Consider the following 17,728-nt stretch of genomic DNA (forward strand, 5'->3'; position numbering starts at 1 on the left):
AGCGCTGCTAGTGCTGTACTTTTACTCTTTGCTGCAATATTACTTGACCCAATGATATAGTGTTGAGCGTGCCCCAACTACTTAGGCAAATGTTAGCCATATTATCGAACGAGGAATTTAAACACATTGAAAGTATCCTAGTTAATTACTTCCCATCAATGTCGTCTTTTTCGTTTTCTTAAAATCTTCACGTTTCATTACGAATTATCACTTTCCTCGAATTTCGTTTGGTTTAGTGCTCTACCTGCCTTCCAACATGGAATTTTATCTTGTTCTGGCCAATCCCTCAGAGCGGGTACGTGCCAAGGTTTTATGCCACCAACCAACCTCCATCCGACGTTGGTTGGTGGCATAAAATATTTTGGTGTCAAAAATAATCCAGGTCACAGCCTAATTTAGCAGACGCTGTCTCGGCCAATATCCCGCGTGGGTATGTGGCGGGATATGCGTCAACCAACTAACCAATTGATGTGGCTGCCATGTCGAGGCGCTTCGCTGGCTACGTGGGCATGACGCCACGGCGCAATACAATGAGCTACGAAACTGGTCGCCTGTGGCAGAGGCTGGTTTCCACAGCCACGTTTGCGTTCCGCTTGTTCCAAACCGCGATCGAGGTGATGCTGGGGTTGCTATCGCAAAGGAGCTCTGAGCGCGCGCGGACAAGGATGGATGCTCGCAGCCAACGGTACACGCTGTTCGGATTCTCGCAAGAGCTGGACTGGAGGCCGCTGCACTTCGTCGAGCCCATTCCACCCGGCCGCATATGCAGCGTTTGCGGACTGGTGCCAAAGGTGACCGGTTCCCTGCCGTGTGGCCACGTGGTGTGCAAGTCCTGCTACCAGCAGTGCGCCCTCGGAGGCAGCCACGCCTGTCCGCTGGACGGGGACGCGTGTCCCGAGGAAGACGTGTACTGGAGGTGCTTTCCGGCCGACAACCTCACCCGGAGGAAGGTGAGTGCGAACAGAGATCGAAGGCACAAAGGGCACCGATGGTCGCGCACGCGACTCGCTCTGCTGCGAAACCCTCGAGACAATGCGGGAGAAGAGCGTTTTAATCCTTTGGCTCATGCAGTGTAGGTGCAAACGTTACAGAGTTGCCGCCTGCTGTCTGTGAGTACATGACCATCCACGTAGGATAAATGGTTTCTGAAAACGAGCGTAACGCTTGTTTAACTGGAAGCAGGCTGAAACAAACTAAATGACTGCTAGCCACCAAGATGACTTAAACATTAAGCCGCGTATAATTTACTCCTGATAAATACGCAGTTTACAGCGCAGCTATAATATTTAGGAAGACCCACGTGCGGTTTATACATGGGCTTTTACTGTGAAGAAGGGGACAGCCCCGTGCTTGTCCTCTGGAATAAAACTGCAGTCTTTCCGAGTTTCATTAAGGTAATTAACCGCGAAGTATGCTCAATTCCAAACTACAAACACGTGTTTTGTTCCGTGCATTCCTTGGAGGGCGTCCAGTTTCGCTGGTCTTCTCTCGTTTCAGAGTGAAAGGGTAGTGAATTTTAAATGCAGAGCACTTTAGGGGCTCGCCTTGTCGCCGTAGCTCGCTCGCTGGACCCATGGCGTGCCGTCGTAGCGGAGAACCACAGAGGCTTCGAAAACCAAGCGGTTTATATAGTAGTAAACGTTCGAAACTCTGATGTCGCTGGCGCTTGTCATACGTCTCCCCGTTGTTTAGCGCGAAGAAAACTGCAGGTACATTTGAGGGAAAATCTGTGTATATAACCAGCAGTCCCCGCTTCCATTTAGTTAAGAACACCCCCTAGGTTTGTTTGTACCACAGTAAGCGAAAAAAGTGGCCGCCAAAAATGGCATGTTCCCAACTGCGCAGTAAGGCGCCGGTGCGTGCTGAATGAAAGCAAGCACAAAAAGAACAGAATTCCGACTCGCGCTGTTCTAGGCAGGGGCATCGCGAGCACTGTGAAGGCGGGAAGTTTGAAATGCGTTGGACAAACCTCGGTTCTTCAGGAGAAGATCGAGACAGGGCAGCGAATAGCGTGATGGGTGGTAGCAGTAAGCGGATAACGGCGCCACAGCCCATCATGGCGAATCACTGCTGTGAACTTCCGACAGCTGTTACACTGAGTGAAATGGCATTCATTTTTTACCTGCCGCACTAAAAGGAAATGATTTATCCTGATGAGGCCATCGGTTCGGGCGGGCTGGTGAAGCTTAAAGGAGCACTGACACGAAAATTTCATGTTACACTTTTATTGCTTTTATCGATGCTTAATGGTCTGGCGAACCTGAAACAGCACTTCAAATACTTCAGCGCGCGGTAGTTAATTACATTGAACGGCCTGAAAATCGTTTGTTTCAAATTCCCGCGCTCTCATCCCGAACGGCGCATATGACTGAGTCCCGGTTTGACCTCACCGCTTTGTGCGGACGTCACCGGCGCCCGCTTGAGAGGGTGTTGCGCCCGCTCGCCGCTCGTGGGGACGCGAGCGTGAAGTGACGTCACGAGTTTTTGAGGATCGCTGTCGCGTCACTTCTTTTTCCTCTCCTGGAGTGATGTCACGCTGATGTCCATTTGCTGAGTGCCGCTCCGCGCGCTGCTCCGTCGGCGCGATAAATGAGATCCAATTGAACTATGTTCTTCGCGTCGCAGGCCGCTCATATTTCAGCCAGGGTATTCTGTTGAGTGAAGGAAGCGAACTGTGCGATAATATTAACGCCGAAAATTGGTGTCAGTGCTCCTTTAAAATAGCGCTAGCCAGTATATGTTAAACTGAGTATGAGATTCGCTTCGTCGTCCACTGTGTTGCCGTTATTTTATTGACGCAGTGTCGAACTGTGCACTGTGGTGACATGTACACGATGCAATCTGATCGATTATGAAATTCAATGCGCCGGCACTACACAGGCGATGAGGCGCGCCGGAGTGGAGGGTTCCGGATTAATTTTGACCACCTGGAGATTCTCAACGTGCGCCTAAATCTCAGACACAAAGGCGTTTCCGATTTTCGCCTCCATAAGAAAAGCGGCTACGGCGGTCGAGAATCCATGGGCTCAGCAGAGCAACGACTTAGCCACTGAGCCACCGCGACGCCAACCAAATGCTTTACACCAACAATGTCAGACATCAAGATTTAGTTAACAACAGTCCAGGTAAAGAGCGTGGGTACTCGTTTGTGTCGCAGGTCAAATGCTGGAACGATGTCCACGGCTGCAGCATGGTCACGACGGCCGCCGAAATCGTCAAGCACTTTCACCACAACTGCCAACACCATCCGATCGCCTGCCCCAAGTGCTCTGTGACAGTGCCTCGCCTCGGCATCTGTCTTCACCTGAAGTCTTGCCGCGGACCCACAGCCAACAGCGCTCAGCTGTACGATTACAGCACAACGCAGAGGTTGGAAGACCTGGAAAAGGCCTCGCGGCACATGTACGCAGCGCTTCACAACGCCATAAAGCAAACCAATTCATCGATAGCCTCAATGCAGGCCGAGCTTCTAACAATCCAGGAAGGCGCAAACCGTTCCATAGAAACAGCCACACGCCATCGGGACCGCGGAGGAGACATCGCGTCTCTCAAGGCTTCGTTGGAAGGGCGAGCGAATGACATGAGATCCCAGCTCGAGAGTCTGTCCCACTCGCAAAGCAGCCGGCTGCGCGAATTGGCCGAGAGCATTGCCGTGACAACGAACGGCCGTGACACCGAGCTCAACCATATGAAAGAGAGAATAGGAAGGTGTCTGAAGGCGGTCTTGGAGATCAGAAAGGATTGTACGGATCGTGCGACAGGAATAACAGGCTTCGAGGCGAGGTTAAACAAACAGATGGATGCGTTAAGGGAAAGTCTCAAGCTATTATTCACCCAGAACCATTCGCAAGCCAGAAGGCTCCAAGAACTGTCGCGTAGTGTTCGCGTCATCAAGGAAGCGGTAAAGGAAAGAACCGCTAAGCTAGATCTCAACGGTTTGGCATGCAACGCGAATGACGTCACTGGCAAGCAAAGCACGATACCGGGAGAAGGTGAAGGAACGTCAAATGACATCGTTTCCGTCTTGAGGCACATTGTGAAAACGATCAGGACTCACCAGTGGTTGTTGAAAGGGTTCACAGCTCTGAAGGAGGAAGCAACACAGACGGGCAAAGCTTGCTACACGAGCGATCCGGTCTACCTACGCGGATACTGCATTTCGCCAGGAGTATCCTTCATGAAGCACGGTAGATTCCTGTGGATGTATTTTAGCCTGGAGCTCTACGAAGGAGAAATGGACGAATCTCTCCAATGGCCGTTCGACGGGGAGATCCAACAGGAGGTCATACACCCAGACAAGCCCGGAGTGCGTGAAGTTTACATCGACAGTGCTCGCAGTGCGACGGCCGAAGAGAATGACGACATGGTTGCCGTGCATTTTGACACGTCTTCTTTCTTCTTGGGGTACCTCGAGCATGAAGGGTACATCAAGAACGATCAGCTGATTCTTAGGCTGGAACTCCTGCTATGATGTAAGGTCAAACCCAATGCCTGGAGTTTCTTTGCGAAGCACATTGGAAGTGACAGTGGGTTATTCCTGAAGATGGACTGTTTTCTGTCTGCGTTGAGACCACTGTTGTTGATAGTAATGCCGCACATAGCGCGAATAGGTCCAAGGTGTAGCAGAGAATCTGAAAATTCCACAAAACAACTTATTTGTTGAAAATTACGCATTTTTTCGGTTTTATTTGCTTTTCGACAATGACGTAGCAATTTAATAGGGGTACAGTCAATTTTGTTGAAAATATTGGATCTGGAAATTTCAGCCTTTCCCTGTTTTTTGTGTAAATGTAGCTTAAAAGAAGAGCATGCTTTATAAAAATACAGATAAAGTCGATCCAATTCCAGGACACATGGATTAAAAACCTCACCTGTCTCTGTGTGTGCAGAGTTGTCTGATACACACCATGCTGCATGGATCACCTTTCTAATCTTTAAAGAAATAAGATGCAAAGGAACACTAACATAACACTTTTCGACAGTGCCTTCAATGTTATCTTCCTGAAAACGTTCAAATATTGTTACAATGGCTTTTGAGAAAGTTTCAATGCCATCACGATTTGATTTGGTACCTAAAACAAAAACAAGGTAAGTTTACCATATGCTTTTTGTTTCAAAAAATAATTTACCGCGGGAAGTGTACCGCGGGTAATTCTGGTCCCCAGAAAGGTGCCAGGTCCCTGCAAAATACGCTGCATTGCACTGCCGTACTCCGCCCCCTCTTCCTCACACCGGCCTTTGGTGCTCGTTACCAATAAAGGTGCTATTACTACTACTACCGCAATAGGGGTATAAACCTCACACGTCGAGATTTTTGGTTTCACCAGAGTAAAACAATCTATGAGCTCTATAACATGCCTATTAAAGGAAATTGGCCGTTAACGCTTTAGATTATAAAAAAATACCAGTGACTTAGCTCGGCTATGCCAGGATATACGTAGCATGAGGTAAAATTCAGCTGGTTATTCTTAGGCTTCCTGGTTGTCTAGGTATAGCTGATTATCATGCTTACTGCTGCTAAAACAATTTCCAATCTAATCCAATCCAATCCAGTGCAGTGCAGTCCAGTCCAATCCAATCCAGTCTAGTCCGGTCCAGTCCAGCCCAGTCACTGCTCCTCGCGCATGCGCAGCACGGCTCCCAAGGAGTCACGCGAAACGGCTATCAAGCGGCTCCGGCGCACCGTGAGACTTGGCTACTGCGCAACGGAGGCGCTCAGCTGGGCACGCGCCGGCGCCAGCACGTCTGCCGCGGCTATGACGTCACTCCTCTAGAATGCGCAGACCGGCGAATATGCAGACTCAACTCTCTGCACACCTGTACTCCAATTGAATTGGACAATTTAATTCAATCGAATGCTCCTCGCGCTTGCGCAGCACGGCCCTTCAAGGTCCACGCGAAACTGCTCAACCTCGGCCAGTGTAGCTTACGCTACAAAAGCAGCGATTAAGCTTCCCCATAAGGCCTTTACCGTACACCCGGTATACATTTTGTTTCGAATGGGCCCTGCAGAGGGAAGGGAGGTACTGGTATGCTACGGCCTGATGTAACGCCTAACGGGAACTTTTTACATCGAACTAAATTAACTTATATACCCGCAGCGTGACGTACAATGGCTTGATCTTGCCTGTAACCATATTCTGACATACAATGAGGTTGACGTTTTTAAGGCAAAAGGAATAAAAATTCGCAAGTATATTTCCTGCACGTGCGTTAAGAGGGGCAGAGAATCAGTGCTACAAGAAATCGTAGTCGGAGCGAGTGTGAGCCAGGAATGGCGCGCCGGTAAAGGTAGAGTTCCTCTACACAGCTAGCTCCCTTCAGAAGTTATATAGAGGAACCCTAGAAAAAATTGGCCGCGTATCTGCTCCTTTCGTTGCAAATGTCGGCAAAAGACGATAGTCTTCGTCGACATTTGCCAACAAAACAGAAGGATAACGAAAGTGCAATTTTTTTACTTTGGTCAACTTTTTGGGGACCCCACGTGTAAGCCTGTTGTTCAAGAAATACTGGTTATTTTAGCAACGCAACGACGCGCCAGACTGTATTTCCATTTCGTATACCGCCATCGCCTTTCTATGTTCAAACAGCTTATCGCACCTTGATGAACTGTTCTCACAAAACGTAGCCAGCATAAAGGACGTTTGTTCTGTTGATCTTTGCTAATTTCTGAAAAAAGAAAGAAAGAAAAAAACATTCTTTAAGCTTTACGAGCGTTTCATGTTTGAATCCCCGGAGCCACTTGTTCTTAATGGTCATCACAAGCAATTTGAAGTAAACGAAGGACGTACCAGACGTCTTCCACATTTCCGGAGACACCAGAATCAACCAGGCAAACACTGCCGCAACCATCACTTCCATTACAAAAATCACTGTCAACACAATTTCGATACACCCGGGTACTAGGTAAAAAGACAAAATAAATCTCGCTCCAAACCCAGACGGCAACTTGGCCGCACCGCGCCCGCTCCGCATTCTATCGGTTTTCAATGTGCCGTGCTGCCGGTCTCCAAGAGCGACAAAAGCGTACAATGGCCACACACAAACGGGTTCGCGCGAGAAATTCGGACAGCCGTTTGTTTTTTCTTTCATTGTCCTCTCGCAGCACCAAAAGAGCAGCTTACGTGAACAGTGGAGCACGCTTTGCTTTTTTGCGGCTGCAGGTATGCGCGTCGGCCATTCGCTTTCATTCGACAAGGCTGGTGACCTCTAATTCGTCACGGGGCTGGCTCTTATAACTTGGGCGGTATATAAGGGCAGCGGCCAGCTTCCCAGGATCAGTGCTCTAGGAAACTTGGCAGCAGTTAACTATGAAGGCTATTGTGAGTATTTCCTGCCTGATGTTTCTGTGAATGTGCGCGTTCGCTTTACACCTTGGTTGAAATGTAAGGAATGCCTGTCGGCAGGCATTCTCAGATAATGAATGACAGCCTACCATTGTCGCTGAAGAAGAAAGTGTGTGACAGCTGCATCTTACCGGTAATCACCTACGGGGCAGATACTTGGAGGCTCACTGAGAGGGTTCAACTTAAATTGAGTACGACTCAGTGAGCAATGGAACGGAAGATGATAGGTGTAACATTAAGGGACAAGAAGAGAGCTGAGTGGGTCAGGGAACAAACGCGTGTTAACGACATATTAGTAGAAATTAAGAAGAAGAAATGGGCGTGGGCAGGGCGTGTAGTGCGAAGGCAAGATAACCGCTGGTCATTAAGGGTAACAGAGTGGATCTCTAGAGAAGGCAAGCGTTGCAGGGGGCGGCAGAAAGTTAGATGGGTAGATGAGATCAAGAAGTTTGCGGGTATACATTGGTCGCACTTAGCATAGGACCGGGATAATTGAAGATCTATGGGAGAGGGCTTTGCCCTGCAGTGGGCGTAGGCAGGCTGACGATGATTATGATGATTATGATGATGATGATGATGAAATGTGGGAAGATGTGCGCTCGATGGGAGGCCAACTCCGCCGTGGAGTTGTGGTAGAGTCTCTGAGCGAATTCCACCCGTTCTGCATGTTTGGCATCGGATCAGACATGGATGCATGTTATTTATGTATAGGTGCCATGTGGGTGCGGAATAGTTGCTGAAAACTGGAGTCCCCAGAAATTCAAATGTAGCACTTCTGATAAAACGACATATCTGGCGATAGTAGACTCTGAACGCCTGCTACTTAGCGCTTGAGTTGCAGTTTTACTGAAATTGGTAACGCGCACGTTTTGTGTTGGCCTGTCAAAATAGCCAATGTAGATTTCTTGAAACCCAAATCGTAGAACATAGCACAGTACATACATCGGGATTCGAAGGAACGAAGTAATGGGGTAATATTTCTGTTCATAGTTGCCTTACGACGCAAAATAAAACGCCATTATCGCCTTTTACGTGAATGTGGTCGTTGCTACACAAATTGTACTTGGGAAGAACAGCTAATAGTTTTTAATGTCGGCGCTTTGGACTGATTACGTATAGTTTGATTTCGTTTTAGCTTACATAGGGCAAAGCATTCCTATTAGACTTACCTGATTTGTACAGAGCACTTGCATGTGGCTTAGACACCTTAAGCAAAATGAATAATGTAGAATTGTTAATAAAGTATTTCGCAAGCAGTGCATTGCTGGCTTTGCGCCTTTTAATTCGAAAAACTTTTAATACTACCAAACTGATTTTGCATAACCAAGTTCACGATTCAATGTTCAATACTATTCGCCGCGTGCTTAGCGATTACGTGGGGTTCGAATATTGTGTTGTGAAGTCAGGTTTTGAGGTTAATGTTGAGAACCTCTTCTAAGACGAATACACAAAAGCTCACTGCCTGCCTTTCGCCTCTCGTAGCTCTACACCATTGCCCTCCTGGTCGTCCTGGCCACTGCCAGCGCTGGCTACCATGGAGGATACGGTTACGGCTACGGAGGCTACAACCACGCGGTCACTCACCATTACGACAACCAGAGGGCGCACTACGGCTACGGAGGCTACGGAGGTTACGGCTACGGTGGATACGGCGGTTACGGTGGCCACGGCGGTTACGGAGGCTATGGCCATGGCTTCTATGGATAGTCTTGTACGGCTGACGGAAGTCTGACGTATGGATGGTATTGGGTGTGCGCAATAAACAACTGGTCTTCGCTGTGTAACTCTTGGACAATTTTCATTTTTTAACCTCTCAGTGGAGCTATACAAGCCCCAAGAACACTTTATGCGCCGGCCTAAAGTCCTTTAGCCCGTTAGCACCAACGTTACGCTCTCAGGTCTAACGTAGCATAGCCGCTGGTTGACTGATCATGTGTTTGACCCTGTACCATCTGATATGAGGATGCCAACAATCCCCATCCCTCACACCCAATCTCGTCCCACGTACGAGCAGTGGGTGGACCGGTTGTTCAGCTCGGACCCCTCGGCCCAGCGCTCGCTGACAGACAGGGCACGAACAGCCAGCAAGGACCAGGGCATACCGGACTAGCGGACGCCCCCCACTGGGTCGGTGCTCCCACCATCGTGCACCAAATGAGCTCGTAATTAAAGATGTTTATTCTATCTCTATCTATCTCTCCTTGGCAATCACGACAAGTGATATAGACCCACCCCACGTATCGTTATTAACCCACCCAGATTCCGCACCTTACGCACAAAGACTCTCACCGTTCAGAATTTCTGCAGGGATATCAGCCCGCCCCTCGCAACAGCCAAATGCTTTGGACCTACCAAATTCCTGGGTGCCCCATGTTTATTCTTGGAATCCCGGATATACATGGGCTTCGGCGGTGTGGAGAATGCACACGAGGCGTCCCGAGCTTTAATACGCCGGACCCGCCTCTACGCTCTACACTCGCCAGCCCTCTCCACACTTAGAGCCACTACTGCGCTTTTATGCGTGACGTCACCTTCCATCACGGACTTTCACCACGCACAGCTCTTCCATCCAACCACCTTCGTTATCCCCCATGGAATCAGCACTCTGGATACAGATACAAACGCCATACCTCCCCACTCGCGCTATAGTTACACACATATCATCCACCTTTCCCACTCACGCTTGCCAACACTGTGGGGACTACGAAGATACATTATCATCATCATCAGCCTATCTACGCCCGCTGCCGGGCAAATGCCTCTCCCATAGATCTCCAATTATCCCGGTCCTGTGCCAACTGCGACCAGTTTATCCTTGCAAACTTCTTGATCTCATCTGCCCATCTAACTTTCTGCCGCCCCCTGCCACGCTTGCCTTCTCTGGGGATCCACTCTGTTGTCCTTAATGACCAACGGTTATATTGCCTTCGCATTGCATGCCCTGTACATTTCTTCTTAATTTATAGTAATATGACCTCAACACGCGCTTGCTACCTGACCCACTCCGCCCTCTTCTTGTCCGTCAACGTTACGCCTATTATCTCCCGGTACTAAGGTACACTCCGCGTCATCAGCGCGCCCTCGTAGGTGGGACTCGGGCGCACGCAGCCGGTTTCCCGCGGCTCAACCGCTGGTACAAACCCTGCTAAGAAGAAAGCGCTTCGCTCCCTCCACAGACAAAAATTCGTCCTTGAATTAATCCTCGTTTGCCAAGCGTCATCCCCAGAATACAGCGAATTCGCACCCAGTGCAACGGCGCAGAAGGGTTTCCGCACGCACTGTGCGACCGTTTTCATCGCGGCGGGAAAGGCGGTATGTTATCAGGCTGGGATACTAAGCTTGCACCGAACACGAGCGAATCGTGAGACAGTTATCAACACAAGTAGCAACGAGCGGGATTTTGATGTTTGTTTTCAAGCGTTAACAAACAAAAAAAGAACCCTTAATGCGTTTCGGAGCTTGAGTTTTACAACGTCTTTCTAAGGCTTTTTGCAGTCATTTTATCGCCTTAAACAATTGCTGTTTTGCTTCAATTTTGCATGCATCTTTAATTTTTGCATTATGTATTAGACATTCCCGTACGTTTCTACGATAAAAATGTGATTTGATATAGTGGGGGCAGAGACAATCGTTATCGGCCAAAAAAGTGTACACAATACTGAACCTAAATGCAATAGCTTGTGTCCGACATCCAACATGTGACCAACATATCAAGCACGATAATGCGCACGGGACGAGGGAAGTCAGTTATCTGTTGCCACCAGCGGCGCCCCCATAGCGCGCAACGTCTTGGTGACGTTCGTCTAAGGACGGTACAAAGCTGCATTGAAGCGTAGGTTCGGGTCAGATCGCTCTGCAGCGAGGCCACGGACGAGAACTAGCCGAAATTATCCGCCGCACCCAACAGAGGCGCCCGGACCTTCGAAGCAGCAGCTGACGGCCTTGGAACGCCCGCATCGTGAACGAGAACACCGACCGTAGGGTCTTCCTCGCCTACAACTCGCACACCACGCATCGTCATGTCGGGAGAAGATAAGTCGCGTAAGCCCAAACCCAAGGACGTCACCGCTATGATGACAGAGGAAAGCGAGAATGGTTCGAGCGAAGAGGACAACGCCCAGCCTGCGAATCCTCAAGCACGCCATCAGGCCTCCTTCCCTGGTGGAGTGGCCGCACCCACCGACACCAGCAAGGGCGCAGCTGGGAAAGGCACTGCCGCTGCCACCCAGTCACTCGAGCTTCCAGGAGGACAACCCAAGAGCAAGTCACCCTTAGGCCGGGTCGGTGCCAAGATTTCAAAGTTCCTGAGGCGGACACCGCCAAAAGCGCACTCGGAGTGTTCACCGCAGAAGAAAGTTGTTACGGAGAAGCACTGGGTACCCGAGGCACGCGGTGCTCCGTCGACAAGCGCTGCCGGGGCGGAGGAGACTCCGATGGAGCTGGTGGAAACCCCACCGGAGCCCATTCCCCAACCGGACTGGATGAACCCTCGCCTCAAGACCTGCCCGCCCGACTTGTACGGGGCCCTGTTCGACCCCTTTTGCGCGGGGATGGAGGGTCCAGTGGAGCGCATCCCGCTCGATCCGACGAAGGGCATGCCGCCGTCGTCTATCACGGATCCGGCGCCGTTGGCCAAGACGGAAGACCTGTGCTCGCCCGCAGGCGTGGACTTCGAGGAGGAGGGAGCAAGCGGGGCTTCGGCGCCGTCGTCGAGCAGTCAGGTGACGACTGCGGTCGTGCACGGCTCGGACGAGCCGCCAAGGCGTTCGCCGCCGCCAGCACCACCCGTGCCGCCTCCACAGCCCGAGGTGCCGCCGCCCGAACCGGAGGAGCGGGCCGAAAAGGAGCAGCGGGAGCTTAGGCCTCGTCGCAAAGGGGAACCCAGGCGTTGAGCGCTCAATCGTCGCGAGAGTTCTCGCTCCTGTAGCTTGACTGCGGTCCAGCTTCAGTGATTCCACACTCACTTTTTTTTTTTTTTTGTGGCACGGTTCTCTCGCGTTTCACTGCTTGCTTTTTATGTCTCCATTCATAGTTCATTCCATAGCATCGCCACTATTATTTCGCTGCTTTTAAAGTGCTCTTTTTGTCGGAAGATGTTCTTCCAGAAGCTTGCATGTTTTTTCACTGACAAAGTGAACTACAAATCTGCTTTTAGCCCTTTTTTGTCTCTCTTGAACCTGCAGTACCCTCGCACGGTTCCTTTAATGGCCTGCAACGTGCATTGCAGGTATCTTTCGATAAAGCGCGAGTTTTAATGCAGTGTCCTGCCTTGTAACCCTCCTTGCTTCCTATGCACTCTAAATAAAGATAAATGTGGCAACCAAATTTTTTTTTCTGCTGCGATGTCTTCATGTTTTTTGGGTAACCTCACCGCAGAAATATAGGTCATTCTGCCTTTCACTCGGTTCAGCTTCGCGGCAAAATTTAAAGACCGCTTGAACACAAAGTGTACAAGCATGACCGTTACGCACAAACCCTGATGCTATGGCTCAAACATGTCGGCACTATTCACTGCAAAGTAAACCTGAAGCACATGCGACTACGTAGTCGTCGTGGCTAGCGCGTTTAAATGCACGTTGCATTGGTTTTTGCATGTAGCACATGAAAAGCGATGCGTTAAAGGTGGTCTTGATAAGACGCAAGATCAAAGGCCCAAGAAGAACTAGATATGGGCTCCAGCTGTTTCATGCAGAACAACGCGTAATGAAAAAAAAAAAATGCGTGCCAATCCACTCTTTAAAAGTCGTTGGAAAGCGAAGCTGTAAACGACATCCACAAAGATTACGCATGCGACGTCACTTGAATTCACACACGTGGCTCTACAACGTGTGAAATGCACTTTACCACACCCTTTATCGCTTAAAAGAGATATTTGCTAAGGTTAAATCAATGCATGATTCATGAACGGTGGTTGCTTGAGTTGCAGTGGTGGAGTACATGAATAAACTTCCTATAAAATTAAAGGTAGCTCAAACCCGGTGTTAGGCGTTCTCACTTCTACAACTCCTAGCGCAAGGCGCTCGCACGGCCCCTACACGTACCATGGGAGGAGCGCACAGCGCCGCGAGGGGTCGTGTGACGCTATCACGTGGCATTGAGCGAGAAAACAGGGGGTGAACCCGCAGATGTGCTCGCTGAGTTCGCCGTCTCTTTCGTTTACGCATGGGCTCGTAGCTCAATCGGTAAGACAACGGGCTCTCGCTCCGTTTTCTGTTCGTTCCGGGTTCGATTTCTGGCGGCGCCAGTAGCCTCTTTTTTTTGTTCGCGGCATTTTAGGTGCGGAGTACCTTAGGCCCGCACAATGTCAGTCCGCTTCCGTGCGCATAGCATTCACAACGCAAAAAATCGCACAGTCAGTCGCAGTCACAGGTAGGATTCGAGCCTGTGTCTGGTAGACCAGACAGAGTTAGTGTCAGTCGTCCTACCCATTGGGCTACGACCGTTTTTTTTTATTATTGGGCTACGACCGTGAGTTAGTACCCGAGAGTCAAACGGCTTACAACCTCCCAATGTCCGTCCGCGTCCATCCGTGCGCACACCACCATCAAGCGAAAATCAAGCGAAATTCGATTTGAGTCGCACTTTCGTTTAGGGAATAATCAACGTGAAACTTACGGCTCAAATCGAACGGCGGTCGGGGCGCAAATCGGATGTCACTCGCAACTTGGATGTCATTTCGAGTACCCGTACTCCGCACCCTCGCCATCATCCACGGCGCGTAGATGCTGCCATTTTTTTCTGTTGACACCAACGGTCGCGACAGAACCCTTGGGGGATAGAGATAAAAAGCTTCGCTTTAAAAGACGCCAGCTGCCTCAGTAGATGGCGCGTGGGCGGAATCGTCATTGCATTAACAGGGACAAGGGCCAGAAAAGAGGCAGTTACGTGACAGAGGCGGCAGAAGGCTATCGTCTTTCATCGACATTTTCACCCCAGCTATTTTTCACGCAGCACGCGGTGTTTTTTTTCTGTAGTCTGCTTTATCTGTGCTGATTAGACGCAAATGGGGCCGAACGTGTTCGGTGCTTTCGGTGCGGTTTCACGCGTCTTTGATGAAAATGTTTACTATTTTCCTCACTGTCACGGTTGTCACGGCATTGTGGATCTCCGGTTGTCACGGTTGTCACGGCATTGTGGATCTCTTCACTGTCACGGCATTGTGGATCTCCGTATACGCACGTAAATTTAGCTTCCACTCAGTTTGCTTTAAAAAAAAAGCCACTGAAGTGTGTGCTTCCATAGTACTGATTGACATAGATCTGTCATCATTCGGCATGAAAACTGTACTATCAGCAACTGAGCTCGTGGCTTTCAGTACACGATGTGCATACGGGCGACGGGCCGGGCATGCACAGTAGAAGCAAGTTACGAGAGTTCGTGCGCAACCTCGTTATGGAAAAAGCATCGTTCGTCGGGTAAGCCACCGTTATCAATCTTTCTCAGTGAGAAAGTTACGGTAGCGTGAACCGGAACCAAGCCAAGCGGTGGGACAAGTCAAAATGCACGCACACCGAACGATGCTCTTTCTATAGCATGGTTGGACACGAGCGTCCATAACTTATTCCTACTACGCATGCGCAGCTTGTACTGCTGCGTTATTTAATTAACATTATTATCTAACAACCTGTATAGATGAGAGCGTCACTATAAGGTTGCAGTCAATCACTTCGTTTACAAAGAAATAAAGGAAAACATCAAAGCCAATTTCTAACAAAAAATGACCGAAATTTGAAGCTTTCTCCAATTCAACCTCAGTCAAAGTAAAAAAAGTTAAAGCCGTTCCACTCAATGTGAGAGCTGTCGCAAGTGTAGAGCAGTGATTCACCATAATGGGCTGCAGCGCCGTTATTCCCTCACTGCCGCCACCCAATGCATTTCAAATTTCCCGCCTTCGCAGTGCTCGCGCGCCCCCTGCCTGCAACTGCGCCAGTGGGAGTTCTGTTATTTTTGTGCTTGCTTTATTTTCGTATGCTGGAGCTGTTTCGCGTCATTTCAAACGCGTAATTTGTTTCATGCATAGCTGGAGCCCTTCTGCGTCATTTCGACTGAGCCACTCTTTTCTTGCGCGGCTGGAGCCTTTCTGCGGTATTTCGAACGTACCATTTTTTTCTTGCGCGGCTGGAGCCTTTCTGCGTCATTTCGAACCCGCCATTTTTTTCGTGCGCGGCCGATTTTTTCTCTTACTGTCGTAAAAACCAACCGAACGAGCGTTCCTAACTAAATGAACGCGGAAGCTGCCGATTATATACGCAGATTTTGCCTCAAATGTATCTGCAGTTTTCTTTGCGCTAAACAACGGGGGGATGTATTGGAAGCGCCAGCGGTTCACGAGGTTCGAACGGTTATGACTATTTAAACCGCGTGGTTTTCGAAGCCTCGGCGTGACACCCTGACGACGGTACAGGAGGCTCTACTTGGGTCCGTTATCTCGCTGCGCCGCCTGATTCCGGCAGTCGCATCGGCCGTTAGCGAGCTACGACGAAAAGGCGAGCCCATAAAGTGCTTTGCACTTGAAAATTCAATCTGCATCGACAGCAGAATCGAGCAGTCGGAAAGACGTCGGCTTTATGACGCGAGCGGAATCAGGTTCGATTACGACCGCGGGAAGCGTTTTTCCTTTGAGGCGCTTGGTGTGCCTTCGCTTATCATCATCATCGTTTTGTGAAACCAATTGTGTAAAGTTGGCCTTCCTGCAGTGAATTTTGGCGCGACATTGAATGCCATTCGTGAGTCACAGAAAGACTCTCTTTAATAAAAATTACCAGGTTATTTTAAATGACAGTTCCGGCATCGTCCAACTTGCGCGTGGCGCTCGCAAAAAAGTACCAAGAAAACAGTTCACGTGCTCCACCCCTCAAGTGGGGGTGAAAAGTAAGCTCGCGCTACAGACGGCCAGTTCGCGGAGTCGGTTGCCGCCTGTTCTAGCGCGTGCTGACGCGTTCCACTTCGGGAGGAATGTGAAAGCCTGCGGACAATAAAACGATTCGCGCCGGCCAATCATGCATCATGAAGACGAGGATGTAGATAAGCATGACGATGACTACTACTACCACAGTGAAAAGCGACGACGGAACATGTAAATAAACAACTTGAAACCTAATGCAATGCGTGGTGGTGCGTCTTTCAGTGCTTACATGGAAATAAATCCCCCAGCTTCGCTGTGGTGCAAGCTTTACTCGACTTTGTGAAAGCTGTGCCATTTTTTTTTTGTGCTGCTTGCATTCCTTACTTTTGTTTTTTTTTCTTCCCTTGTTAACAGAAATCACACAACATTCTATTCTGCACCCTCTTCCTTTTCGGGCCTCATAAAAGGTCTGCGGTATATTAGAGATAAATAATAAAAAAAGTAGTTTCGGCTTCGCACCACTGCTTTTGCCACCGGACGTCGTCTTAACGCTTCTGGCCATAAAAGCTTTTCTACCGGAAGAAAGCCCTCCGTGACAGCAATGCGTGAACAAGAGTGTCCAGAGTTTTTCTGCAGGGCATAGCCTGGACGGGCCAAGAGTGGTAATTTGTAATCTCGGGGCAACAATCGACGTTCACGTCACGCTTGAACCCCCGACTTCATGTTTGGGGAGTCCATAATTATCTCTCTCAGGCCTCTGCTCCGTGAATAGAAGACTGAATCGTAACATGTTTTTGTTTTTTGTTTTGCTGCTGATGCGAGAACAACAACATCCGACGGCACAGAAAGGGTTGCAATCTCGGCGAATGCCCGGAGCGTAATAAGGTATACGGCGGCCTGGGCATCCAATTTCCGGACGTGGGTCCGTATAACAGCATCAATGTTTCCATCATTCTGAGCGCCGTTCCTGAATGGATGCTTTTATTTTGGCACGGTGGCTGTCGTGTCTATGCGGGACGATTGGTGCAGGATAAGATAAGCAGCACTGGCGCGCCGTAGCTGAGTTGGCCTCCGAAAAGCCCCGATTTGAACATGATAGATGTTTTTCTGGGGGGTTCTATGAAGGTTAAATTGGTTCGGAGTAAGCTACCCGAAAACGTAGTCGCAAACACATTTGGGACCGCCATTGAAACCGTATGAAACCTTCTCAGACAGAACCCTGACCATTTGCCGTCCTTATGTGCTTCTTTGCCGCGAATCGCACAAATGAAGCATAAACTCGGTGCATTCGACCAAGTTGTAAATTCATTAACTAGGAAAGTGCCTGTTAAAGAGACCCGTCTAGCTAATAAGAGGAGTCCTCACTCCAGGACTCGTCGGAGTTTTTGGTCGGATTCACCTTCTACACCAAATGATCACCGTGTTTCTGGTGGAATAAATATTATGAATTGGATAAAAAAATCTGCTGAAATTCAGAGAATTGTTTACTAACGCGTAGCATTGTTATGCCGCTTTTCTAGAGTGTGAGTTCTTTACA

The 17,728-nt window shown here is 49.4% G+C and overlaps 2 protein-coding genes across 2 annotated transcripts; both read left to right on the forward strand.

The window, feature by feature from the left end:
- The first annotated feature begins 665 nt into the window (after positions 1-665).
- Positions 666-8,959, forward strand: LOC144143062 (uncharacterized). The gene is made up of 3 exons (XM_077674877.1): positions 666-950; positions 3,158-4,472; positions 8,829-8,959. The coding sequence occupies exons 1-2, from the start codon at positions 666-668 to the stop codon at positions 4,469-4,471; spliced, it is 1,599 nt and encodes a 532-aa protein (XP_077531003.1). The 3' UTR covers position 4,472; positions 8,829-8,959.
- Positions 7,311-9,117, forward strand: LOC144143063 (uncharacterized). The gene is made up of 2 exons (XM_077674878.1): positions 7,311-7,322; positions 8,829-9,117. The coding sequence occupies exons 1-2, from the start codon at positions 7,311-7,313 to the stop codon at positions 9,051-9,053; spliced, it is 237 nt and encodes a 78-aa protein (XP_077531004.1). The 3' UTR covers positions 9,054-9,117.
- Positions 9,118-17,728: the final 8,611 nt, after the last annotated feature.

This window comes from Haemaphysalis longicornis, unplaced genomic scaffold, assembly GCF_048455015.1.
Source record: "Haemaphysalis longicornis isolate Haplotype H1 unplaced genomic scaffold, Haemaphysalis longicornis Haplotype H1 scaffold_6, whole genome shotgun sequence".
Taxonomy (NCBI): Eukaryota; Metazoa; Arthropoda; class Arachnida; order Ixodida; family Ixodidae; genus Haemaphysalis; species Haemaphysalis longicornis.